Consider the following 27,970-nt stretch of genomic DNA (forward strand, 5'->3'; position numbering starts at 1 on the left):
AGTTTTTAGCTCTAAGGAGTACCAAGGCGCACTGACTTTGTGTCTCTGTCGGCGGCCGATCGTAAGGGAGCCAGTTGGTCTATGGCAGATCTGACCGAGTCATCATATTTGTCCACATCAGTGTTGGGGTTAGATGCTAGCACTGGTATATTTTTTTGCCAGCAGATTGATAAGGACACCAGGGCAGATATTCCACCAGGACCATGTGAGGATGGGATGTGGACGCCTTACTGAGGGGATCAGGGTGAGCTCAACAGGGAGATTGAAAAATATTGCCCAGTGGTCTTTCCAGGTAAGCGGCAATATTCTGTCAATCTCAATTGCGGTGTGGTTGGTGAAAATACCATCCAGAGTGTGTAGCGCATTATGTGTAGGGCCCATTACTATCTGAGATAGACCATGGCCCTCTAGATTGTCTAGAAGTGTTGCAATATCGGGGCCAGTGAGAAGCTCTAGGGGAAAGTTAAAGTCACCAAGTATAGTGAAAGAAGGGGTATCTATGCAGGACTCCAGGAGGGCGAGCAAGCCTGAATAAAAGACAACCTAGGCCCTGGTGTCCTATAGAGGGCCAGACCTGGAAAGGAACCCTTGTTCTTGAACTTGATGGAAAACGTCATGGTTGCAGCTCCAGGAAGGGCGTACTTGCTCAAATTCGACCTTGTGCTCAGCTCTAAGTATGATAGCAATACCTCCACCCTGTTGTCCCACTGTAAGGATGCACAGTAGCAAACAAAATGTTTCCATTTAGCTGTAAAGCAAGCCCTTGTGGTTGATCTTATGGTCTCCTTTAGAATAGTCATGCATTCTGGAGGTAGATTTAGGTATTCAAACTCTATGACCTCAGGAGCCAGACTGCAAAATTGAGCTACTGTATATTGGGATGTGTTACGACACAGGGGTCAACCCAAAGAAAGTCGCTGGGACCTGGGTATAAAGTCTTTGTATTAAGAGGGGTCCCAGAACAGGAGAGTAGATAAAAGAGCACATTCAAGAGTCAAAATAAATCTGTACAGTTTAGAGAAATGTATACCATCACTTCACTCCCTCCCAACCCCCACCCTTCCTCTCTTTGGGCACAATTTTGTACCAATGAATAGTTTACATGCAATGTATACCAAATAGATGGTGGAGTACTCTGTGAATAAATAACATTGTACTCTAAACTGTACAGATTTCTTTGACTCTTGAATTTGCTCTTTTATCTACTCTCCCGTTATGGGACCCCTCTTAATACAAAGTAAATTGGGACGTGTCACCAGGCCCCCACTGTGAGTGAGGCGGGTAGATAGGTAGCTTCTCGTGATGTACTAGGGATAGCTCTAGGAGTGCTGTGTACCCTGGCTTTCAAGCCCATGTGGGAGCAATCAGTATAAGTGTCAAAGTCTATCTGAGACCACGTTATTGAATGAGTGGGAGAGGGGAAAAAAGCGTAAGCAAATATCCCTGACCAGTTCATCCATAGAGTATTTCCTTTGGATAGTGGGTGTGGAGATCTGGATGCGAAACTTCTGCATTTTGAGTTTTTGGCAAGGGTAAACAGGTCTACTGTGGGGATTCTTCACTGGTGGAAATATTGGTGCAGTAACGGAATGTGTATTTCCCACTCGTGAATTTGTTGCTGTGTCCTGCTGAGAAAGTCCGCAATGGAGTTTTCCTGCCCTGGCATGTATTGTTCCAGGAGGAGGATTTTATGTTTGTATGCCCAATTCCATATGGTCTACGCTAGTTTTGACAGTTGTATGGAATGAACCCACCCCCTGTTTCAGGATGTAATACATTGCAGTCATATTGTCTATTCATAGTAGGACATTTTTCCCCGCAATATTTGTTAGGAACACTTTGAGAGCCATATAGATGGCTAGAAGCTCCAGCATGTTGATGTGTATGTCTGTTGTTGTGAGGTCCAATGTCCCTGAACCACAATGCCCTTCATATCAGCATCCCGTCCCCTTGAGTGATGCATCAGTTGTGATAGTCACCTGCAGGATCTGGTCCTTGAAAGCTCGTCCCTTCAGTAGGTTTGAGGTGTTCCACCATAGTAGTGACCAATGGACCTTGTCCGAAACCAACACCAGATCTTCAGTGTCCTCCCCCCGCTTGTGACCATTGCGATGCTAAACACTCTTGAAGAGGTCTCCTGTATAGTCATGCATGTGGCATTATCGCAATGCATGATGCACTCACTAGTAGGTGCATCACTGTTTTGACTGGTAGGTGATGATGTGGCTGAAAAAGACCCAGTTGGTTCTGGAGATTGCGAACCTTTTGCGGATTGGGGTAAGCTGTTTCCCGATATTAAACTGAGTATCACTCCTAGTTATACCTGGAGTGGATGGAGATGAAATTTTGTTGCATTGATAGTGAAGCTAAATTGGTGAAGTAGGTTGATTGTGTTTTGAGGGCCTATTAGACATTTGGCTTTGTTTGGACTCTTGATCAGCCAGTCGTCTAGATAAGGAAAGCCATGTATGTTTTCAATTCGTAATTTTGCTACTACTGCTCAGCATTTTGTAAACACCCTTGAGGCTATTGTTACCCCAAATGGTAGCCCATTGAGTTGATAATGACGTCCACTTACCACAAATCATAGGTATTTGTTGTGTGCTGGGTGGATTGGAATGTGGAAGTAAGCATCCTTTAGCTGTAATGCATTCATGAAGTCACCCTCTTGTAGTAGTGGCATTACACCTTGCAATGTGACCGTATGGAAGTGTTTGGATAGTCTGTAGCGATTGAGTGGTTGCAGGTCCAGCATGGACTGAAGTGAGCCATCTTTCATTAGTACAGGGAAATAAAGGGAGTAGACTCCTTTGTTTTGAAGTTTGAGTGGGACTAGTTCTATGGCCTCTTTTACTAATAAAGCTTTCCTTTAGGAGTTGTAGATGTTGTGGATTTAACATCTACCATTTGGCGGGAAATTTGGTGGTTGTTGAGTTAGTTCTAGGAAATATCCTTGCCTGGTTATTAGTAGTACCCGTTGGTCTGCTGTGATGTTTAGCCACAACTGGTGGAATGGTTGTAGACTCCTCCCGACAGGCGTTTTGTGCTCGGGGGAACAGGTGGGTAAGACATTTACTTTGTGGTGTGGAGGTACTCTTGATGGGGTTACCTCTACCTCTACTCCTGTTTTTGTAGCCTCCATGATATTGCTGTTGCTAACACGGATATGTGGTGTTTCTGGGGTAGAGGCGTTTGCTGCCCCTTGCCTCTGGTAGTGTCGAAAGGGCTGTTGCTTTTGAGGCATTGTCTGTAAGGCACCCATGGATATGGATGTGTCAGTGTCCTTCTTTATTTTCTCTGTGTGTTCAAAGCAGGTCCAAAAAGGTTTTCCCCATCAAGTGGGACATTAAGAATGTGCTGCTGCATCTAGGGTTTGAACCAGGCTATGCGTAGCCACGCATGTCTACGGCGCATGATTGATGCATCATTGTCCCTTGCAGCAGTGCCAGCTCTGTCTAATGCACGTTTGATTGTTGCATTGGATTTCTGCCTCCCCTCGGTTTTCTGTATTCATCTGGGAAATGTTGCATCAGATATAGCACTTCACCCCAGGCAGCTATATTGTATTGGGAGAGTAGGCCGACTGAATTGGCGATCTTCCAGTGATTTGTAGGACATGCTGGTACTCTTTTGCCTGCTGTATCAATTCTTTAACTTTCTTTGAATGGAGGAGGTGCCTCTCCAGTACCTTGTGCTGCAGCTCTTTTCTTAGCAGTGGTGAAAACAAAGACATCTGCTGGGGGATGTCCCAGTATGTAAACAGGTTCAGTTGGAGATGGCCTGTATTTCTTCTCTATGCGAGGAGTTAGGACCCTGAATTTGACTAGATTCTTTAAGATGTCGGTGTATATGTTCAGTATGGATCCTATCATTTGCAGATATTGAATTGTGCGCGCTGTGTGCTAAAGTGCTACCACTAGGAAGCAAGTTGGCTGCTCTGTATGCTTGTGGTATGCTCTTTGTGGTATCAGGATGTGTCATCTGGAGGTGACGCCTTAGTAGGTATTAACGGCTCCATCTCTGGGTCAGGCAGGGCCACATCATATTCATACCATGGGTCAAGGGTATTGTCGGTATCATGTGTTCCTTGGGAATCTGTGTCCTGTTTATCACCTTCTTCTTCCTCTTGTGGACAGGGCAAGAGTGTTTGTGGTGATCTGGGGGCTGTAAGTCATTGGGTTATGGCCCTGTGTTATTGTGGCAATATTTTTGGTGGAGTCTGTGGCAAGGATTAATCCGGAGTCTGTCACTTGGCATTTTCTATAATTTTTTCTCTGATAAATTGTTGCAGTCCTTCAAAGACAATGCCTTGTCCTTCACTCGCTCTTTTGTTCGAGTCTTTTGTTTCTTTGGAGTCAGTGGTGTGTCCTCAGAAACTTTGCGTGGCTTTGGAACATCAGAGGTGAGACTTTTCTTCTGGCCAGAAGAGTGTTCATGTTGTTTTACAGTCCTCTGAATTGGGACTGTTTCAATTCCTCGGAACTCTAGCATTTCTACGGATCCTATGATTTTATTGGGGTCACGGCCTTCTTGGCATCCTTCAGTGCTGATGTATCTGCCGGTGGCTCAGTCAGTGTCAACTTGTGTTTCGGTGCTAGCGTTGTGCCAGAGCCATTCCCACGCTGTGGCCTTGTTGCCCAATTGGGATCAAGAACGTTAGCGTCCCTTCTCGGCATGTTCCTGGTGTCAGCCTGAGGGCTGTGGTGCATCATGGCGTACCATGGCATGGCAGAGGTGGTGAGAGTTAGTGTAAGACCGTCTTTACATGGGGGTTGGCAGTACTATCGGTAGGTGGTGTCGTCTTGGAAGTCGGCCCAGATACAGGGATCAGTCTTGGCGATGTGGGCCCCTCTTCATGCACCTGAGCGGGTTCTTCCCCAGAGGATGAATCGGAATTGACATAGTGGGGAATGGCAATGACCACCCCACCTCATACCGAACTACTTGCTTCGCTTTCCACATCACTGTCATGCAAGAACTCCGCTTTGGCAGCCAGTTCCATGAAGGATGCGATAGGCAGTGATCCCTACAGGTCCAAAGTGTCTTTTTATTTGTGAACAATGCACAAGCCACACACTTGTGCTTCGGAGATAGGCACACACTACACACTTCTTGTGCGTCAGAATGTGTGAATTTGGCCTTGCACCGAGCTACTTACTAATCCTCAATATCTAGGTAATACGATTGATTGGAAAGTTGAACAATGATAAACATCTGCAGCAACTAAGGCCTGAGGTAACTTAAAAAAAGCTCATGATCAATTTTAACATTTGATGGCGGCTTAATGAAGCAGAATCATTGAGAGCTACTTTTCAGTATTAGTTTGGGCCTTAAGAAGTTTCTTCTGTGTAGGATAACAAGGAAACCTCCTATGTACTGCCTGTATTACATTTATTACATGTTAGTAATAGTACTCCAGAAGGTCTTTTCAACCCCTAATTGGGCAAAGTTAATGCAACTGTCATGACTAAGTGACATTTCCTGGGGTATGTATTTGAGGACGTGTTCAGGTTATGACTATGCATGGCATTTGTGAGAGAGGTAAAATCAGAACTGGGTGAAGTTTTAAACAATTTCTTTTAAGTCGTATGAAGCTGGCAACTTCATGTGTTAACGATTTCAGAAATGTTCGGCCTACATTAACAAAAAAGATTTTCTTCAGGAGAATTCTGCTGCAAAGTGGTTATTTTTTTCTAATATTTCCTTCCCCAGGCATGCTATACCTAGCAGACTCTTCCTGCCAGTTTTAGATTTTTTTCAACTTCTCAAACTTTGTGAAAGTTGCAAAAAAATATAAGGTTTAGCATTTTATTAACAAAGTTGTAAAGAAAAGAGCTTTGCATTACCCTCTTCAACATCGCTACCATGCTCTAAGACTAACTCATAAACCTTTCCTAATATATTAGGCCAAATTCTAATGTGCATAAACTATAGTTGAAAAATGTCATATGAAGAAAATAAATAGAATTCTTTTCAATCTGGTATATAAACAGCATGCATCAAATGTAATCATCCTTTTCGACTTACTGGAGCCAAGTGTTCCAGGCTTTGGCAAACTATACTGGAGTGCCAATCCCAACTACATGGGAATCCAGTACACTGGGACTGGTCAAACACCCAAAGCGTCATAGAGCCACTGTACGCTATACAGCCTTAGGCCTCCTGCTGGCAAAATACATGATCACATCCAGCTGGAAGGAATCTTTAGCTCCCACATTGGAATCCTGGTGCTCGGTCACATTATGCTGGGCCCAAGCTGAAAGTAAGCACTTCACAAAGAAGAAGGTAAGGTCTCAGCAAGTATCCTATTGCAGATGCATATGACTCTTTGTGTACAGACAATGTAAATACAGATTCTTTTTTGCAGAGCTTCCTGATCACAAGTCTCAACAATTGATCATACATATTAGATTGAACCTGCTACAGTTGCAAATGATTGAGGTTGCATTCCACACTTTTGTAGACTACGTGGTCTTGGTCTGGGAAACACTGAACATATGTTAATGCCATGCACAATACAACACTATTAAAGCCTAACAAAACTATTTGTGTATGTAAAGTGTACATGCACACCCAAAGGAATAGTGATGATAAATGACAGATTTGTAATGTTACTAAACTCAATGGTACTTATTTTATTGACCTTGGCACTTGGATAAAACCGGAGACCATGAGGTTGAATACATTGATCTAAGAATTTGGAAACCTTTCTAAAAGAGGCCACTGCCAGAACTGTAATGTCTATGAACAGGTATAAAATACAAATTTATGAATTAAGCCTATTTTTAAAATCCATTTTTGTTGTAATCATGACTGTATGTATTGTGAAGTGTCACACAATGTTGAAAATGTAATTTGCTTTGTACAAAAAAAATAGTTACCTTCTTCCGACATTCTTCTGTAACGAACTTACAATTGTCGATTATGTCTGTCAAAAAAAATAACATTAATGAGTAAGTAAAACAATAACATGCTTACTCTTGCATTATTGCTTTCAGATTTCAAGAAACTACACTGATCACCAAACACCATGCTTATGGCGTCGCACATCAGATGAGCTCCAGTGCAGGGGCTGCGGGGACTTAGTGGAGTCCATGGAGCATGTTGTATGCCTCTGTCCTCCATTGCTTGCCCAGCGCAGACCAAAACTGCGGCCAGAGTGGAAGAGATGGGAGTCCGGTCCTGTAGGCAGGCAATCATTGCGGCATTGAACCAGAGAACACTGCTTTAAACATAAGCGTCACAATCTTTATTCACGGTGCATATCGCAAATTTAACCAGCAAATTGCAGGCCCGGTAACAATCTCAAGGAAGTACACAGATGTCTGTATAAAACCCGTGTTCTCTGTCCCTGCAATACTATGGAATGTGATCAGGACTCCTCGATACGGACTATAGACAATTGATAGCTGCTTCACTGAACTGTTCTTATCCTTTGGGTCTCTCTGCAACTCAGTGTCTTACTTGTAGTTTTTAGCGGCAACACTTATTTTCTTTTTATATTATTAATTGTTTTAACAATATTCTGCTGCTATGTGGTTTTAAAATACGCAGTCCTATTATTTTTTGGCCATTTTAATCTCTAAGTTGTGTATACGTATGATATGTATGTTCTACTTTTATAATTATACTCTTTTTAAATAAAATAAAGTTCTTTAATTCCATGCTTATGGTTCAAAAGTGACTGGTTACTGCACTTTGAGACATATAGACATCCCTTAAATGCATCCTTCTTACAACGTAACCCTCATCCAATCAAATGAATAAATTGTGTAAGCACAACAGGGACTCTCCATGGCTTCAGTCCTGCCTTACAGTTTCCAAGGAAATTATGCCTACTACTTCTATTTGTTGACTTTTGTTTAAAGCCTGCAATTCTGCAATGTACTCCATGCAACAGAGTGGAACAAGATTTCTCTCGGTCTGGATACGCTGCAAGTTAAATATTAGATATTTTCTATCTCCATGGGAATCCAATTTGATGAGCCAATTATCCAAGAATGGAAAATACGAACACCCTGCCTGAGGAAATTCTGCAGCAACCGCAGCCATTATCTGTAAAAATCTTCGAGGACTAGCGGCTCGGTTGGCTCCCCACCTGCCAGGCCTTATAGACCCAGATCAAGCGGGCTTCATCCCCGAATGTCAGACGGTAGATAACACCAAAAGAATCGTCCACCTCGTAGAAAAAGCCTCTCGTATACCAGGGGAGAGAATGATGTTAGCGGTAGACGCCAAAAAGGCGTTCAACCGAGTCCACTGGTCTTACCTAGAACAGGTACTGGCGAAGGTCTGAATTGTGGAGAAATTCCGCACCCTCATTTTTAACTGTTATAAATTCCCCACGGCAATAGTACGAGTAAATGGTTATAGCTCGGAGAGTTTTAGTATTAAGAGAGGCACGAGGAAGGGATGCCCGCTGATGCCACTATTATTTGCCCTCTATATGGATCCATTCGCTCAAAGGATTCGGCAGAACCGTGACGCAACTGGGATAGTATTTGGTGGATTTACACACACCATCAGTCTCTATGCGGACGACGTCCTGTTGTCACTAGAGAACCCGCGGACAGCCCTACCAGCCTGTATAGCGGAGCTAGATGCGTTTGCTGACGTGGCCGGGTTCAAAATGAAGTCCATAGCCCTTGATCGGTCTTTGACTCCCTCCACAAAAACCTACTTACAAAACCTGTTCCCTCTCCAATGGACATCCGGCACGGTTCCGTATCTGGGGATCCAGCTGGCCCCTACACTTCCAATTATGACGACGGCCAACCTCCAAAGGAAGATACGTGAGGAATTGGGACGCTGGAAACACTTCCCCCTCTCATGGCTAGGCAGGATCGCAGCAATTAAAATGACTGTCCTTCCTCAGATCCTTTATCTCTTCCGGGCGTTACCGCTGCAACTAAGGATAGGATGGATTCAGCAAACACAGGCAGACCTGGCTCACTTTATCTGGCGAGGTCGGAAGCCGAGACTGAAGAAGGCACTGGCCATGTTGAGTCCCGAAGCTGGGGGCCTGGGGATACCGGACTTACGCAAATACTTTCAGGCGGCACAACTACGCTACTTAGTGGAATAGAGAAAGTGGGAGTCAGAGAGGCACTGGCTCTTTCAAGACCAGGCGATTGCGGGGCGCCCGCTCCAAGAAATCCCCTTCCTTCGCAAGGCCCACCGGGCCGCTAACCCCTACGCCTCGTTTGTCACATGGGTCCCCTTGAAAGCGTGCGACGCCACTAACACCATCCACGAACTAACCACTTTCCCTTCACCACTAATGCCACTGATTGACAACCCGGATTTCATGCCAGGCCTAGCGAAAGGAGCCTTCACGCACTGGCGACCCGCGATGTGCCGGGTCCTTTATCATATTTACGGCCCAGACGGGGTACTTCCTTTCACTCTCTTTAAACAGGAGTATAACCTCCCAGAGACGGAACGGATGCGCTACATGCAAGTTAGACACTGGGCACTCCAACCACAAGTGAGGGAGACGGCAGACAGGAAACTCCAACCATATGAAAGGTGGCTTCTATCCCGCACATCTGACACCAAACTGATATCCGACCTCTACAAATTCTTGCAACCACCCACGACAAATTTTTACAACCCAGGCAGGGAACGCGATCTAGGCAGGACACCGCGTCAAAAGGAATGGGACCAGATCTCTTATAGAGCGTGCCACTCTGCGTACCATACTGGGCTCACAGAGACACTCACTAAGGTCTCCATATACTGGTATTATACCCCAGAACGAATACATGAAATGGACCGCAGCAAAGACAAAAACTGCTGGCGGCGTTGCGGACACACAGGCACCTTGTTACACCTTTTATGGGACTGTCCCCTCCTCCAAGCCTACTGGACACAGGTAATAGATGACATTGACACCCATTTTCAGACGGACCTACCCCGCTACCCTGCCTACGCTTTGTTGGGGCTCTATAATCCATTGACATTCCCCTTGCGCTCGCGCAGGGGGCGCCAGATGGCCATCGCCCTGGCTTCTGCAGTACAGAACATTCTTACACATTGGCGCACTGCTACAGTCCCCTCCACTTTAGGCTGGTTACATAGGATGTGGTGTGTATTGGGGATGGAGAAGCTATCTCTCACCTTAGCTGGAGACATAGATCAATATGATGACCTCACTGTTGGTCACTGAATTCAGGGAACTCACCTGCCCGAGATACCTCCGCCTGTTGCGGCTTACAGGGCCCAAAGAGACGGACTCCTAAGGAGGTACGAATGAAGAGTCCCCCACGAGCCAGAGTGGGAGGGGCATGGGAAGATGAATGTGAGCACTGGACGGGGAGGCGGGGGGAGGGGGAGGGGGGTGGAATGGGGAGTTTGGGGGGGGGGTGGAGGGGTTTCCCTTTGGGGGGGTTATCACATGTGCAATGTACATTCAATTTTGAATGTGAAGCTTTCAATAAAAAGATTTAAACCTAAAAATCCTCGAGGCTGAAAGGAGGTAAAAAACACAGTACAAGAAACTACAAATACAAGCATTTGCAATGCAATAGGTCCCACATTTGCGAAACTTTGAGCTATTGGCATGGTAAATGACAAACCTTTTATCTATGTGTTGGTTTTGAAAACAGATAAATAAATGGCATTGTCATTTACAATGCCAATAGCTTAACATTTCGTAAATGCGAGACCTACTGCATTGCAAATGCTTGTTTTGTTATAGCCGCCTCTAACTCCCCCAGGATCTGAATAATGGAAATACCTGCATTTAATTCCACTATAAACAACATTCTTCCCACCCCTCCCTGTTTTAAACCAGCCAAGTAATGTTTTTGCAACTTCTTGCCGTGTTTATAAAGCATCGGGCACACAAGTAACAAATAAAGAACGAAAATAAGCACTTCGCCCTCAAATCAAAACTATATAATTGACAGCAGGAGGATACAATACTGGTGCACGTGCAATGAAAGTAATTTTGGAACATTTTACTTCTCATTTCTAAACTGGCACCTCCACTTTGGTATTTGTGTATCAAGCAAAAAAAAGGGAGGTATCATTTTCACATGTAGGTGTAGAGTATATTTAAAAGTTACAGCACGACGAGCTGCTAAAAAGCATTGCTGGAAATTGTGTCCTGCCTGAAGCAGTTTAAGAAAATTGTGCTGACAGGCTATAATTAAAACCTTTGGGGTGACGACACAAGTAAGAGGGGCAGTCGCCATGGAAGGTTACAAAAGCAGACAAGGCGGTTCTAAGGACTAAGAAGCCTGTTCACGAATCAGAAGCCACCACTTACGAAGGACAATGACGCAAGCCAATGACAAATATTGGAAGAGAGTTGGTGGGGCTTCCAGTGCATACCCTAATACAGCATGCCACGCAGAGCGAGCAGCGCATGCACTCTGCCCTTAGGCTCAACCTAAAAAACGGTTATGTCCAAAGAAAAGGGTATTCTTACCTGAATGCTTTTGGTGCGGACAATTATCCTCAGGAAATGTAAGTAAAAAAGTATTTTTTTAAATGGATTCTAGTACTATAGTGAAGCTTGATAAAATAACCATGTACCTCTATTGAGACGGCTAGCCCCGATCATTGAGTCTGTTCCCAGTGACAGTTAAGTGCAATGAATCACCAGAAATGCTGCCCCTGTGAGCGATGTCCCGGTGTGCTAGGGCAGATGCCTGAAAAGGTGAACTGTTGAGCACAAACTAAGGGGAGATACGTGTCTCAATAGGAGGAAATGAATGCTGATGGAGCGGTACCAGGTCAGACGAAGGTTAACAAGCAGGTCCAGGTCACCAACAAAGACATAAAACACCTATTCTTGGATATTACAGGTACATCAGCTCCAGACAAACAGCACTCACCAAGAAGATGAGGTAAATGGACACAAATCTGCTAATGGTTGGATGTATCACTGGTAAACTTGAGACTGTAGAACTACGGCTCTTTATTCAGGTTCTAGGGGAAGAACTGTCCTGACTTAGGGTAAGGAGTTCACCCAATGGTATTGTTAATCTTTCCAGTCCTTGGATTCCACCTTCAAAGCATTTCTAAGTGGTGTTTGGGTCTAATTAGATCAATAGATTCAAACTAAAACTACAAAACCCAGACTATATTAGGATTTACCACAAAAGATGAGGATTGGAAACTGACCGTAATGACATGGAGCGAGGTGGTCATCCTAAGTGACTTCTTATGAAGCAAGGACCAAGGGAATAGTTCAAAGCATGAACTTAAGAACTGGATGGTTCCCACATATGGCAGCATTTGTAGAGGATCATGAAGATAGTTAGATTTTCTACATTTAATGTAATGAGGTTGAACACCCCAAGCAAGAGTGAGGTCGTTACAGTTTCTGAAAGAAAAGAAGGGTGATAATCTTCTTCTACAAAAAATGCACCCGCTGTAGAAAGATCAGTTTAGGTAGAAACCTAGAACAAGCACATAGCTGTACATGTCTTTAGCGGCCAACAAGAACTTTAGTGTATATTACTCTGCAATCCTTCTGAAACAACTATCACAGCTATAGCTAAACAAAGAAGAGATGTTTATCCATAAAAAGTATACAAAGAAATCATAAGCTTTTGCCAGTGATTCAAAAGAAGAAACATGTCAGAGGTCAACCCTTCAGAGATTCATGTTTTGAACACTGAAGCTGTTGGGATGTGTGGACCAGAATCAGTTCTGGATTATTCCAAAAATAAACTCAATTTCGATCCAAGTAGGTGGTACTGCGATTTGCCCAGAGGAAAGAGTGGTTCAAGTAAGTAGGGCCAATGGATCTAAACGGGGACTATCTCCTAGAATGGACTGATTCAACATTGCCTGACCACCAGTAAAAATGCTTGGATCGACTACCCCACTGCAGTAAAACACCTGAAGGATAGTAAACATAAAATTGAAATAAACATGAGCACACTGTCTGAAGATGGGCTCCCTGGGCTGCCGTGGCCCTAGATGTGGATCACAGAAACTTTATAAATTGATATTGTAGGACACGGTTGGAAAGTAAAACAATCAAATGCATTTGAGAAAATTAACAGGAACACAATAGGTATCGAAAATAGAATATAGTTTGAGACACCCTAAAAGCAATGGAACATTAGACAGTCTAAGCAGATACATGCCAAAATAATCAGAGAGACCAGCAAAAAACAGCTGACTGAAGACTTATTGGAGGCAGAAGCATTTCCTAAAGGTAAGCCAAATAATTCTGAAGGGGGAACAGGCAAACATTGGCAAGAAGACTGAAAGAGAGACGAATCGCTACTCATAACAGTATCTAGAGGGCACAAGACATTTTGACGAAGAAGGAAAAGTGGTGAAATTCAAGACATTTTATAAAGCATTTTATGCTCTGGAAAAAGAACCCTACACCATGAAGAAAGAGTCCCAACAAGCAGGTTAACTTTTAAGCATATGGACAAACTCTGGAGAAAACCTTCTGTTAAGGGGAGTTGTTTAACTCAATCAGCTCATTAAAAAACTGTAGAGTGGCAGGCCCAGATGAGATCTCAGTGCCCACCCTTCAAGTCCACTGTGTGCCAAATCCTGCTCATTTTGGCAAAGTTTTCTAACAAGTTAGAAGCATTGAACAGAGTGATTCTAAGACATCTAATAGATCCATTGATATTCTTAAATTAAACCTCCACTATAATAATGGCATTTAGGCTCAATTCCTTAATACCTAATCTGGTCCATCATGCTCAGGCTGTGTTTGTACAATGACATCAGGCAGCAACAACACAAAGCAAGTGATACAAATTGTGCCACTGGACAAATACATGGACAAGGCAGTAATGTCCCTCACTTAACTTAGAGAAAGAATTTAAGAGTATTTTTGGTCCTATTATTGCCATCAATGGCAGTTGTATTGAAATTCATTACCCAGGCTCTGGCAAGATACTAGCCTGGAAAGCAAGGAGGCAGGCCATTGTTACTTGTCTTTGCAAAGAGCAACTGTCACAGAGAACCAAAAGTGAATGGTATGAGATCTATATTTCCTAATGAAAAAGGTGTGTTCAATCTCACTATCCATGCAGATAATGTCTTTGCAACATGAACTACTCAGAGATCTCACTCGTCATTCTAAATAAAGAACCACTTACCAAGTGGACTCCGAGTTCAATATTAGCATAGGATAGTTTTTGGCCATAAATCTCTTAACTGAGTAAACATAGATAATCTTAATTCTTTTTAATGGAAGAAACCAAAAATATATATGTGTATCGGCAATTCAGTTACAATGACTCCTCAAGAGCATCTTTGAAGCTAATCACACAGACTGATCTCTACCATTCGAAAAAACCTACATCATAGACAATTTGTCACTATCTTGTGTTGGGTATGCACAGATTCCTTTGCTCCTTTTCAGATGCTACAAGTGGAGTACATAAATGTATTCCTCCTAAAAAGATCAATAGTGTATGGGGGCAGGAGGTACTACATTTAAAGTCAAGGGGTAAGCTATACCAAATCTGACCATGTACCACTGGACTGCCCAGCTCAAGTTCCTCTTTGACTGGGTTACAGAGAAGCATTGATGTTATGTTGTTCATGAATTTGCTGCTCAACCTGGCTACATGACACATTTAAAGACATGGGAAGGTGGGGACAGGTCTGCCTGACTTCCTAGTCCTTGTCATGCCATTATGTGGTTTGGTATGGGAAGATTTTTTTTAACTCTTTTTATTTAGAATATAGGCTCTCATGAATATGGCATTATACATTGCAGGTAATGGTAGGTGGATATGCATATAGCATACAAATACATACCAATCAATATGAACATCATGATTCAACAGAGACAGTTCGGAAGTCATACAAAAGCCTCAGGGTTGTAATGAGGCAGCCTGGGTGTCCCACACTTCCCCTCTATACCTCCTCCACGCCCCCCCATATCTTTTTCCATTTCCTAGGACACCCCCTGCTCTTATAAATCACTCTTTCCGCCCTTTGGCACTAATTCAGGTCATGTTCCCATTCTTCCACAGTCAGTAGGAGATCGCTACCCCACAAGCGGGCTATGTTTCTCTTGGCGACCATGCTTGCCAGCGCCAGCCAGGTCTTATCCCATTTCGGCCAGGTGATGTCATTCGTAACTCCTAAGATATGCCATTTGGCCTCCATCGGGACCTCCATCCCAATCACCTCAGATATTATGGCAGCCAGGTTAGACCAGTATGCCCGGATCCTGGCGCAGTCCCATAGGATGTGGAAAAAGGAGCCCTCCTCCCCACAACCTCGCAGACAGAACCTAGAGTCAGCATACCCAATACGGTATTGTGTTGTGCAGGGAGTGTAAGAGCGGTGCAGGATGCGCAGTTGGACCAATCTAAACCATGCCCGGATTGCTACTTCCCTAGGGCTCTGTAGCGCCTCCTGCCAGTCATACTCCTCCAACAGCCCTACATCAGACTCCCATTTTTCTCTGATCGGTTCCAGGGGATCAGGGATGTTATTAATGAGCTTCCTGTATGCGAGTGAGATGGCCTTATCGATCATCGGGTCCAGCAGCTATCTGTCTTCTAGCGCGGCATATTCTGGTAGCTGATCCCCCCTCTGGAGATGCAGCAGGACCGCATGCCGGACTTGCTGGTATGGGAAGATTTTAAGCTATGGGTGGAAACGGGTGGCCCTCGGTGGGAAGCATGTTTTGCCAGATTGATACCAAATTGCCCCAACAAATAAAAGCATAGCAGAATATGTTGTTCTTGAGAGAAAGAAGCTGCAGTATTTTCAAATAAGACTCTGGGCACTTTATCAAGGGGTGAGTGGACAACAAAAATCTGTAAGGGAAATTAAAAAACAAAACAAATCAAGGCACAGACCGTTTAACAGGTGCACCACTATTTTGATGACAATACATACAGCTTTATTTTTAATTCAACACTACTGGCACAAAGTACAACTGAGACTTAATGAAAAATGTGGGAGGATTGTGGCCAGTTAGAAAATGCTGTCATGTCGACATACCCAAAATTGTATGCATTCTGGCCCTCTGTATGCTGAACAAAGAGCTACTTCTGGGAAACAGATAGGACACATATACCTTTTGCACTCAACAAGCTGGAGAATGATGTCACAAACCCTGCTAGCACTTAAGCAGACTCTGCAGTACTTTGAGGGAGAAAATTATATATAGACTGAGTAGAATATGGCTATACCCTGGCCATGAAGAAACGTATGGCGACTATAACTAATGACTAGGTATATCCTGAAAAAGCATGGTTCGTTCATTAGGAATTCGTTAATGTAAACTGCCACAAATGCCCTAGAGTATTATGCGTAAGCCCTCAGAGGATTGGTTGCCTTTGCATACCAATTGTCATGATGGGACTAGATGCAAGGCGGCCAAAGGAAGAACATAAGGGGGTTAAATCTCATGGAAAGTATGGAGTAAGAGGTGTTCTAGAGCCAGCAGTGGGGAGATGAAGTCAATGCAGCAGTGGGGAGATGAAGTCAATGCAGCAGTGGGGAGTGGGCAGGATTGAATGTAGGAGGTTAATTATGTTTTTGGTTCCCATTTCCGTGTTATTTTAGTTCCTTACTGCATCAGATGCAAAACCAGGGTAATAGCTGTGACACTAGGTATGAAGAGAAAACAGGGATATTTAGACAAGGATTAAAAAGATCCTCAAAGAGTATTGGCATTGTGAAGCAGGCACGTCACTTTTATGACTGAAGGAGAATTTACTGGGACCTTTTTTTATTGATATTAACATTAAAAAATAGAACCCTACTTAAAATCTATTTTCAATTTGTGTCCCTTCTTAATGGAAATATTAACCTATTTGTTTGCAATGATAAACCTCTGACTGAGCAATGATTTTATGAGTATCATCACGGTGTCATTAGGGATGAGAGTTTCAAATCTGCAACTCCTTCGTAGCCTAGGCCTTGACAACTCATTCAAGCCACTGTTGGTAAGTCATAAGTACTAATTGCGTAACTGATCAATTTGAGTGGAGTAAACATTAGTGTAAACAACAATATCTTTTTGGGCCATGGCTTGCCATACATCAAGAGGGCATGCAGTTGGGAACTGGTAAGACCTCACATTGACCTTTCCAGCGGAAGCTAGAAGCAAAGGGCTCCTTCACATTTACAGAGGCCTTAAAGAAGTGAGGGGCTGTGCAATACACTTGAGGAGGGCACACCGATTGGGAGACTTGTAGTGGCTCGGCTTACTCAGAGGTGGTATACCCATGAGCTATGAGTCACACTAAACCATCCAGGGACATGCCAGCACAGGCCCACCTGGTGAATGCAGAACGACAACGGCAGCAACTCCCGGACTGACCTGTGGTCCCTCCTGAAAAGCTAGACTAGATACTCTCAGACTACCATCAGAAACAGGTAGATAAAGTCCAACATAATGCTGCTACCCTGGAGGAAGAGAAGCCCGCAGTCCGGGGCATACAGTATACTGACGTGTACCACCTGGTGGACCTCCTGGATCATCAGCCAGAGGACGAAAAAGGCAGGAGACACTGAAATAACTTCAGAATAACTGGCCTGCCGGAGAAGGAGGAGGGAGCGGACATGGTGTAGTTTCTGGAGGCCTGGCTGACTAGGGAGGTTGCCTCCAAAGGGCTCTTCCATTTTTAGAGCTGGAAAGGGCGCACAGAGTGCTGGCAAAACCGCGGCCTCTGGTCACGCCTCCACAGTCAGTAATTGTTTGCTTCTTACACTTCTGGGATAAAGACTTAATAGTGCAAAAGGCCTTTGAGTCCAGACACTTCTGTGCAGATGATGCCTTGGTGGCCATTTACCCGGATTATACGATGCAGGTACAACAGCGTACTGCCTCATTTCTTGATGCAGGGGATTGGTGTCCAGCACATGCAGCTATTCCCAGTGTGCCTTAAGGTTGTAGTGGATGACCATGCTACTTTCTTTAAGGACCTTGCTGCTGCATAGGACTGGCTTGAGGCATATAAATGGTGGCCACGAGACCCCACGCCATAACCCAGGGACTGTTTGATAAACTGTGACGCTCCATTTATCCCTTCATCTTTCATTAGGCAGGTGTAGGGATGATCCCTACCAAACATTCTGAATGGTGGTCGAAGTCAACAGCTCATCACAACTTGGCTTGGGGCTTCATGATACCCATGCTGGGGCGGACTGACTCCACTGCGATAAACTTGACAGTAATCTTGGGGAAAGGGAAGTCTGAGATGGAGAGACTAAGGTCCTTGAATCGGCAGCCAACCCTCACAACGAGGAAAAAACCCCTTTGTACAAAAGGATAGTATTAAAGTTTTGGGTTTTTCAACTAAGTTTGGTTCTGTGTTTTGGTCAGAAAGCAGTTGCTACTGTGACCTGGGGTGTGGGAGTTTTGGATAGTTTTTTTATGCTTGCCCTGTTTTAGTAAATGATTGCTTGGATGTGCACTTCTTGGGGAAAGCAGGGGAGGGGAAGCAGGGGGAGGACACTGGAACACTCAAGATGGCAGAACTGACACAATACTCCTCCCTCTCACTTGGAACGTGAGAAGGCTGGGCACGTTTGAAAGGATAGACCTGACCCTCCTCCAAGAGGCACATCTGACTGGGTCAGAAATACCAAAATTGCAATGCCACTGGAAGGGGCAACTTTATGCGACTAGCTACTCTGCCTTGTCTATAGGGGTACTGATCTAGCTGCGGCTACTCCCCAACTACTTACATAAATCAGCCTTTAGAGACCCCCTGGGGGACACAATCTGCAAGTACTTAGGCACAAATGCACAGACTACTCATGGTAATATAGAATGGGATGCCTTTAAAGTTGTGATGCAGAGACGCTGCCCGAGTCAGCCTGTATGGGGAGCACGTGCTATATGGAAAGAACAAACACAACTGGAGGGTGCCATCTGGCTCCTAAAAATGGCAGTCCCGGGCCTCCCCGAGATAGCGCCTTCCTTGCTCAGGGAACGAGTGAAACAAGCCGAGGTTTTGGGAATGCTCCAGTCCTTTTGGAGGTAGGAATACAAGACCACTTCACATGTGGAGGAGGGGAGTGTAGGCTAGCTGCTGGCATGGTTGATCTGCGCTAAGGATAGGCGGAAACCCACTACCCAGATAGCTGGGCCGATGGGGGAACTGATCTGCCCCCAAACTGGCATTCACAAAGTATTCGCAAGGTACTACAGGGTGTTATATAGAGCTACTGACTCTGCGGATGGTGGACGCTTTTACGCCTTCTTGGACAGGGTGATCATGCCACAACTACCTGAGGAGGAACGTGAAATCCTTGGGGTCCAGACTACAGAACTTGAGATCAAAGCAGTGAACAAAGCACTGATTCAGGCAAAGACAGATGGCTTGTTGAATTTTATCGGACCTATGTCACACAACTGGTCCCAAAACTGGCAGAGATGCAGGCAGCCGCCAGAGACAACCAGAAAAGCCCTGTCTGCAATTATCCCCAAGGTGCAAGGTGACACTAATGATTTAGCAACGTACCACCAACATTCTATGCTGAGCCTTGATCACAAAATCTTAAGCAAGGTACTAGTGAATAGACCACAACCATACCTCCCTGAATTGGTACATGAGGACCAAAATGGCTTCATTCATCAACGAAGCACATCTCACAACATCCGGTGCCTGTAGTGGATCTTAGTGGATACGGGCGGAGCCAAGATGGCCGACTGAGCGGTTGACCCTGCTCAGAGTTCCGGTGGCTCACTGTTATTGAGACGCCCTCTCGATCTTAAAACTGGTCTGTCACTGTCTATGGGACAGATGTAGTCAGCACCCACCCGTGACTATCATAGCGGGGACAGAAGATAGTTTTCTTCAAGGATCTTAACCAGTGTGTGAGTGAGGTCTGCTGACGACGTTTTGTGGGGTGGGGGGATTGTGGGGGGGGGGGGGAGTAGAGGAGCAGAGTTGAGACTGAGGACGCGGCTTCACGAATGAGGGTTGTCGTGGCTGCCTGGTGGTGCTGGGACAATGTGGAGTGCTTTGGCCTGGGCGAACTAATTCTGCATTGTATGTTCAGCTGGATCCGTAGGGGACGTAATCTACCGGGCTAGGCCGGCTACGTGGGGGGCCCGGCTGGAGCCGACAGAGAAGTCGACAGAGTGGTGAGCATACCATCTAGGACCAGCACCTTTCAGCACACAAAAAAAAGTATATACACCCATTTTGGTTACACCTTAAAATTAATGTTGCAGCTAATTAACCTTTGAAATGCACGAGATGGTCTAAAATGAATGTGATGCTGGTACCTGTAGTTTTCCAGTGATGCCCCTTGAAGGGTTATTTACCCATCATTAGCGTGTACCTACGTCACCTATTATATTACATGTTTTGTTATTAGTTTGAGTACACTTAAAAATTGATTCAGAATTACAACAATCCATTGATTGTGAACTATTGTTTATGACTTTATTTGATTGAAAAAACTCTATAGAAGAATGTCAGTCTGAACTTTGTACATCCCTAGATTCGACGCAGTAATTCCTTTGAGCACAAAGTTCAAATAACTCTTTCCTTTTTCTTACAAAATAAATAAATAATCACAGCAGGCGAGTTACCCTGCCAGAAGCCACAAATCTAAAATGAGCTCATCGGGCTCATGTCACAGAGACCCAAAAGTGAATGGTATGAGCGAAAGATTTCCTAATGAAAAAGGTATGTTCAGTCTCACTATTCATGCAGATAGTGTCTTTGCAACATGTAATTCTCAGAGATCTCATCCTCATTCTAAGTAAATAACCACTTACCAACCAGCCAAGATGGCCGTGTGGATATGATACATGACGGTTCCACGGCCGAAATCTGAAATACAGCAGAAAATGGTCGCTTCAATCCACATAAACAGGGGATCCTTACCGGGAAGCAGAGGGAAAGTGGCCGAGACAAGTCTGGTGCAAACCGGAGAAGCGGCAACCGGATGGCAGCTGATTAACAGACCCTGTGGATGAGAAGGCCTGCGTCCGAGGAGATCCCGTGCGGCAACGTCAGGCATCCCCTGCCTTGGTGGAGAAGTTGTGTGGCGCTGCACAGATCCGAGTGGAATAGCTGGAACGGGCCCTGGAGATGCCCATCAATAGCCCCCTCATGCCTGACCCTAAAATGGCGAAAGGAGAGCAGTGGGGGGGCTGCTAACAGCGCTTGAGCCACGTGGGGGCTATCAAGCAGCCAGGGGCTCTGAAGTCGGCACAAATCAGCACCAGTGAACTCCAGTAAAGCAATAACCGTCTACTCATCAATAGCCCCCTCATACTTGACCCTAATCTGGCACCTGTGCGAGACAAGCGTTAAGAAGAAAGAAACCGGACTACCGACAGTCAGATCGCAATGGACGACAGTGCAGCATAAACGACAAAGAGAGCAGGAAGGCCCTCACATAGCAAATACATTCCATGTACCATATTACGTCGGGAGAGCGTAAAGCTAAACAAGAACAGTGATCTGAGGCGCTCAGGCACACAGGTACAAAGTGAGCTAAGACAAGGGGCGGCGGAACCACAAAGCAGTTTAAGAACAGGCCTGAATCCACCACCAAGACAACCCTTTGGGAACAAAACGAAGGACATTGAGCTGTCCACGCTCAGGCTACAACTCGAGGCCCTCCGACACGGCCCTACAGCGACCATTGACACCACAAGCGAGCCACAACAACCCACCAATGGGACACTGAAATGGTAAGGAGATCACACAAACGCCAACTCCCTGGTGGAACCTGACTGCGACCAAAGTACTACAGGGCGCGCCCTTATGCCGCCTAAAAAACAGCAGAACAATAGAGTCTCCACGTAATTCACCCCAACAAGCACCAAAGATTCACAATCAACCACAGGAAGGGGGACAGAAATGGCACTATTGAAGGAGGATCTTCTGGCGCCGCTGCAAGAGTTCAAGAAGGAACTACGGGAGGAACTTCAGGAGGAACTTAAGGCGGACATGACAAATTCACTAGAAAAGGCAGACCTTAGTGGCCGACTCGTCAGGCTTCAACAGGATATAGACCCGGTAGGAGCCAGAGTGATGGATGTGGAGAACAAGGCTAAAGACCTCGAGAAGCAAATGGATCAAATAACATCCACCACGAAGGATCTATAAACTCATCTACGGGCGGTCTGTCTGAAAAATGAAGACCTCGAGAACAGGTCAAGAAGAGAGAACATAAGAATCCGGAACCTGGCAGAAGGGGCAGAGGGCCCAGATCTCGAGGATTTCATAATCGGTCTCTTCGCGGAGACATTGGCAACACCAGCCATCAAAAGAAATGCGTTACTTACCTGTAACAGCAGTTATCCAGTATTGGTGTCTTTCATAGATTCACATGCCTGAATCATTCCCCGTCGCCGAGACGGGAGCCTCCGGTACATAAAAAAGTAATGTCCTAAGGACATACATAGAGAACATAGGCCGAAGGGCCTCCCCTTTGGGGCCTTTCCACGTCCTTATGTAAAAAGGACCGAACTCTCATCGTTAGCCAATCAGCTCCGTCCTCCCTCTAGAACCTTCCCGGGAGGAGCCTCCGTCCCTCAGATTTTCGTACGCACCCAGCTAGGGTGTCGCAATCTAGACATAGAGGTACGTGAGTCCTTACCGGGGAGGCGGGAGGGTTGCATGTGAATCTATGAAAGACACCAATACTGGATAACTGCTGTTACAGGTAAGTAACGCATTTCTTATCCAGTATTTGGGTGTCTTTCATAGATTCACATGCCTGAATCAGAGTAGCCAGCAGTTATACATGCATAGTGGTAAAGCACATTCTCACCTCCAGCAGATCTGCATAAATTACAGACAACATGAGAGAACATGGTAATATACAGTCATGCATATAGCCGAAAAACCATGAAGAATGTGCATACCTGGATGGCGGGACGAGGTAAGGCTCATCTTATTGGAAGAGATGGCGTAGCACCGCTTGTCCCACTGCAGCATCCTTCTGCAGTTCGATGTCCAGGCAGTAATGCCTGGAAAAGGTGTGCGGGGACTTCCAGGTCGCCGCTCGGCAAATGTCTAGGACCGTCACTCCAGCGAAGAGCGCCGCCGACGCGGACATCGCTCTGGTAGAGTGGGCAGCCACTCGGTCCGTTAAAGGCCGTCCGGCCTGATCATGGCAAAACGCAATCGCTGATGAAATCCAGCGGGAGATGCTCTGTTTTGTTAGGGGCAAACCCATTCGCGGGTTGCTGTAGGCTACAAACAGTTGAGAAGACTTTCGGACATCTTTGGTTCTGTCCAAGTAGAATTTGAGACATCTTTTAAGGTCCAAGGAATGCAGCGCCCTTTCTGCCGCTGTGGAAGGGTTCGCAAAAAAGGACTTGAGGACAATTGGTTCGTTCAGATGAAAGTCTGAAGGCACTTTAGGTATGAATTTCGGGTTGGGCCTGAGTACCACTCGGTCGTGCCTGAATTGGAGATACGGTTCCTGAATAGACAGCGCCTGAAGTTCGCTGACCCTCCTGGCTGACGTCAGGGCGAGCAGGAGTGCCGTTTTCCAGGAGAGATGTTTGAGAGAGGCCCGGTGTATGGGCTCGAATGGGTGTTTCATAAGTTGGTTGAGCACCAAGTTCAATTGCCAGGTTGGAGGGACTTTCCGAGGCCTCGGAAAGGATCTGTAGAGCCCCTTCAGAAATTGCTTTATCAGCCGACTGGACCATAGGGAAGGCCCTGATGAGGTCCTGGTGAATCTGGAAATCGCAGCCAGATGAACCTTAATGGAGGCGTGAGCCAGCCCCGATTGAGCCAGGTGGAGGAGGTACGGTAGCAGCTGCACTGGGGTGACCCGTAGAGGGTGTAAGCCCTGTTCCGAACACCACAAGCAGAACCTCTTCCACTTCAGCGAGTAGGTCTTGTTCGTACTGCCCGCCCTCGCTTTGGCTAGGATGGCCCTGCAGTCCTGCGGGATCTCTAGGTCTCCGAACTCTCGGTGCTCAGGAGCCAGGCCGATAATTTGAGCGAGCGGAGGTTCGGGTGGTGTACCTGGCCTCCGGACATCGTTAAGAGGTTCGGGTGTTGTCGCAGGTGAATCGGGGGCCTGATGGAGAGGCGAAGCAGGTCCGAGAACCAGTGTTGTCCCGGCCAGTACGGAGCAATCAGGATCAGGGTGCACGGCTCCGTCTTCATCTTCCGGAGGAGCCTCGGTATCATCGGGAACGGAGGAAAAGCGTACGCAAACACGCTGAACCAGCCGATGGAAAAAGCATTTCCCAACGACCCCTGTTGGGGATGCCAGCTTGCGTAGCTTGGGCATTTGGCGTTCCCTGCTGTCGCGAAGAGATCGATCTTCGGGGCTCCCCATTGCGAGAAGAGGTGGGCCACTGTGTCGCCGTGCAGCTCCCATTCGTGGGAGAGAGAGGTCTGCCTGCTGAGGGCGTCCGCGATGGTATTGTCCTTCCCAGGAACGTACTCCGCCTTGAGGGAGAGCCCGTGCGCCACCAACCAGTTCCAGATTTTCTGCGATTCTCTTGAGAGAGAGAGAGATCGCGTTCCCCCTTGTTTGTTCAGGTAGTGCATCGTCGTGGTGTTGTCCGTTTTGACGAGCACTGGGGAAGTCCCGATACATGGCAGGAATGCCTGCAGAGCCAGATACACAGCCCTCAGCTCCAAGAGGTTGATGTGTAGTAGTTTCTCTTTGGCCTCCCATTTGCCGCTGACTCGAAGGTCCAATAGAACAGCGCCCCAGCCTTCCAGGGAGGCATCTGTCGTGATGACCAGAGGTGCCGGCGGCAGGAGGAACTGCAAGCCGGCCGTCAGGTGTTTCCGCCTTCTCCACCACAGAAGGGCCTTTGTGATGGCCGGTGTGATCCTGATAACGTCCTCGAACGAGCCGGAACTCTGTTTCCATTGCCGCGCCAGAGCCTCCTGCAGGGGACGCATGCGGAGCCGGCAGTGCGGTATGAGGAGAATGCAGGAGGACATCATCCCTAGCAGGGAGGTGAATGTCCTGACTTTGATGCGAGATTTCTTGGCCACCGCCGCGGCCAGAGACAGTATTTTGTTGGTCCTGTCCTCCGAGGGGAAGGCCTTTGCGCAATCCGTGTCTAAGGTAGCCCCTAGGAAGGTGACCCTCGTGGATGGAGTAGTGCAGGATTTTTTGAGGTTGATCGTCAGACCCAGCTGTTGAAAAAGTGCGCTGCAGGCGTTGGAGGAAGCGGTCGCGCCCCCCGGAGAAGGCGCCTTCACCAGCCAGTCGTCCAGGTAGGGGAATACCTGGTGACCTCTTTGCCGCAGGAAGGCTGCCACCGGTGCCAAGCACTTCGTGAAGATACGTGGCGCGGATTTGAGGCCGAAGGGCAAGACCTTGAACTGATAATGTCTGCCTGCTACCTCGAACCGCAGGAACCTCCTGTGCCTTGTGAGGATGGGGATATGGTAGTAGGCGTCCTGTAAGTCCAGGGAGACCATGGAGTCTCCCCTCTCCAGCGCTCCCAGGATCTCCTGTAACGTTACCATCCGGAAGGACTGACTCCGAAGGAAGGCGTTGAGCGCCCGGAGGTCCAGGATTGGCCTCCACTTGTCTCCCTTCTGTTGGACCAGGAAGAAGTGGGAATAAAATCCAGTCCCCTTCTGGGACGCTGGGACCCTCTCGATGGCTCCTTTTACCAACATGGCGGAGACTTCCTTGAGAAGGAGGTGCAGGTGTTTGTGAGCACGCTTCAGCGGAGGTGTGTTGGGAGGGGTGTTGATAATTTCGAGGGAATGTCCAAATTGAATTATCTGTAGTACCCACCGATCCGTAGTGATTTTTCGCCAATTGGGGAGGAAGTGGGTCAGTTTTCCTCCAATTTGAAAGGATTGAGACGGTGGTGGGACTGGCTGGAATAAATGGTCACTGGCGGCCGCCAGCGCCCTTCTTGGCGGATTTGCCTCTGAAGGACGACCTCCCATAGGACGACTGTCGGTTCTGTTTTTTGTGCTGGGGCTGGTTCCTGTTGCCGTAGGAGTAGGACGACCTATTTTGGTAGGAACCTCTGTAGGAATACTGGCCTCTGGAGCGGCCACCCCGAAAGGACTGGTTCCGGGACTGGAGGGAGCCCAGCGCCCTTGCCGTGTCGGTATCCTTCGTAATGGCCTGGAGTGCTTCGTCTATCTTTTCCCCAAAAAGAAACTGACCATCGAATGGCATGTCCAGTACCTTAGATTGGACCTCTTGTCGAAAGGACGTTGCCTTGAGCCAGCCCTGGCGCCGGAGCACGGCAGCCCCGGCCAACTGGCGGAATCCAGTCATGGCTGCGTCGATGGCGCAGTCGATGATTTCTGCAGCTGAGTTTTGTCCTTCCGCCAGGAGAGCTTTCACCTCGTCCTGGACCGTGGCCGGCAGGTCTTGCAGGTAGGGGGCAATGTCTTCCCATAGCTGGCGGTTGTAGCGCCCTAGCAGGGCGATGGAATTTGCCACCTTGATGGTCATGGCGGACGTGGTAGAGAACCGCTTGCCAATGGTGTCCAATTTTCTGCCTTCCTTGTCCGGGGGTGCGGACAGTGGCGAGGATGGGTTGCGGGATTGTTTTTGAGCCGCCTGAGTCACTACCGAATCCGGTTTGGGGTGGCCGGTAAGGCAGGCCGGCGCGGTAAGCGGGGCCTTATATTTTTTGTCCAGGCGCGGAACAACCGCAGGCACCGAGGCAGGCGTAAGCATCAACTTCTTGCCTTGTTCCCACAGAAAGTCTATAACTGGAATAGACTTGGCCGACTTCTGGCTGTGTTCCTTGAAATCATGGAGGAAGCATTCCGTTTCCGTGGATTCCACCGCCATGTGGAACCTCTTAGCCGCCCTGTCCACTAGCCTGTGGAACCCCCCGACGTCCGTCGGTTCGGTTTGGCGCGGTTGTGGGGACGCCGGGGTTGACGAATGCTGGGATGACGCAGCATCGGCGTCGTCGTTTCTCTGGTCCGAGTCGACGTCTTGCACTTCACCTTCCTCCAAGTCCGCCTCCCCCTCCTCATCCTCAGAGGAGTCCTCTACCTGAGGCTGGGGCCGAGCACGAGGTTGGGGTTGGTTCCGAGGCCGGGCCTGGAGAGCGGAAGGACGCGAGGCAGACGGATGCGCCTGGGTGACCGGTGCCTGGGTTCCGCTGTCGGCATCCGGGAATCTTTGCTTATAGTCCTGCACTAGGCAGCGCAAATCGTTGACCAGGGATACGGGCAAACAGATCATCGGGGTGGTTTCCGTGCGGACACTTGAGTGTACAGAACGTTCCTGATACATGACTTCCTCCTGGTCCTCGTGATTGTCCGATAGAGAGGTGGCCGGATCGGGCTGGTTCTCCTCCTCGGAATCCTCACTCTGCAGAGCTACCTGCTCCTGATCGGGTGGCAACCCCTTCGCTGGGGGAACCGAGGAGGGTGGAATCGAGTGAATGGAGACCTCGACCAATCTGGATTCCTTCCAAGATGGCGCCGGGGTCCCTTCCGACGACGTGCGTGAAGATGGCGCGCCCGCCGCCTGGGTTGGCGACTGTAACGATTCCGATATTGTCGATGGCACCAAAGTCTGCGGGGACAATTGAACCGTGGACTTACTGGTGGTAGAGCCTTCAACTTGAGATTGCTTGGGCGAAGGCGGGCCTTTCGAACTTGACCTTGACTGTTTAGGTGACGATCCTTCGGTTTGAGATTTCTTCGGCGAAGGCCGACCTTTCGAACTTGACTTGGATCTCTTAGGCGACGAAGACGCAGACAGTGGGGACACCGTCGATGGTCCTGTTTTGGTCTTGGACGAAGACTTCAGAGGAATGGTAGAGGAGACCGGTGCGCCTGAGGACGCAGTGGTGGTCGTTGTGGCCGTCGCGGAGGGCGATGAGGCCGTAGTGGTCGACACGGTGGTCGAGACCGAGGTGGTCCGCTTAGTAGATGGAGCGGGTTTCTTGAACCTCTGGTCGTCTCGAGCAGACACGGAGGAGGTGGTGGAACGTGCCTCCGAAGGCTTCCTGTGCGCCTTCTTGGGAGGAGTGTCTGTCTCTCCAGGGGACTGCTCCCTGGGTCTCTTCTTGGAGACTTTTGAGGACACGGAGACACTACCCTCGGAAGATTCC

General features: G+C 47.3%; 1 protein-coding gene across 5 annotated transcripts in view; it reads right to left on the reverse strand.

Moving 5' to 3' along the window:
• NT5C3A (5'-nucleotidase, cytosolic IIIA) overlaps nucleotides 1-27,970 on the reverse strand; it is a 459,065-nt gene that overhangs the window by 151,376 nt on the left and 279,719 nt on the right. For all 5 annotated transcript variants that reach the window (XM_086964804.1, XM_086964808.1, XM_086964806.1 and 2 more), the window contains one exon: nucleotides 6,882-6,928. In XM_086964804.1, the coding sequence (XP_086820930.1) occupies nucleotides 6,882-6,928 (47 nt within the window). The remainder of the gene's footprint in view (nucleotides 1-6,881; nucleotides 6,929-27,970) is intronic.

The sequence above is a fragment of the Lissotriton vulgaris genome, chromosome 4_1, assembly GCF_964263255.1.
Source record: "Lissotriton vulgaris chromosome 4_1, aLisVul1.2, whole genome shotgun sequence".
NCBI classification, from domain to species: Eukaryota; Metazoa; Chordata; class Amphibia; order Caudata; family Salamandridae; genus Lissotriton; species Lissotriton vulgaris.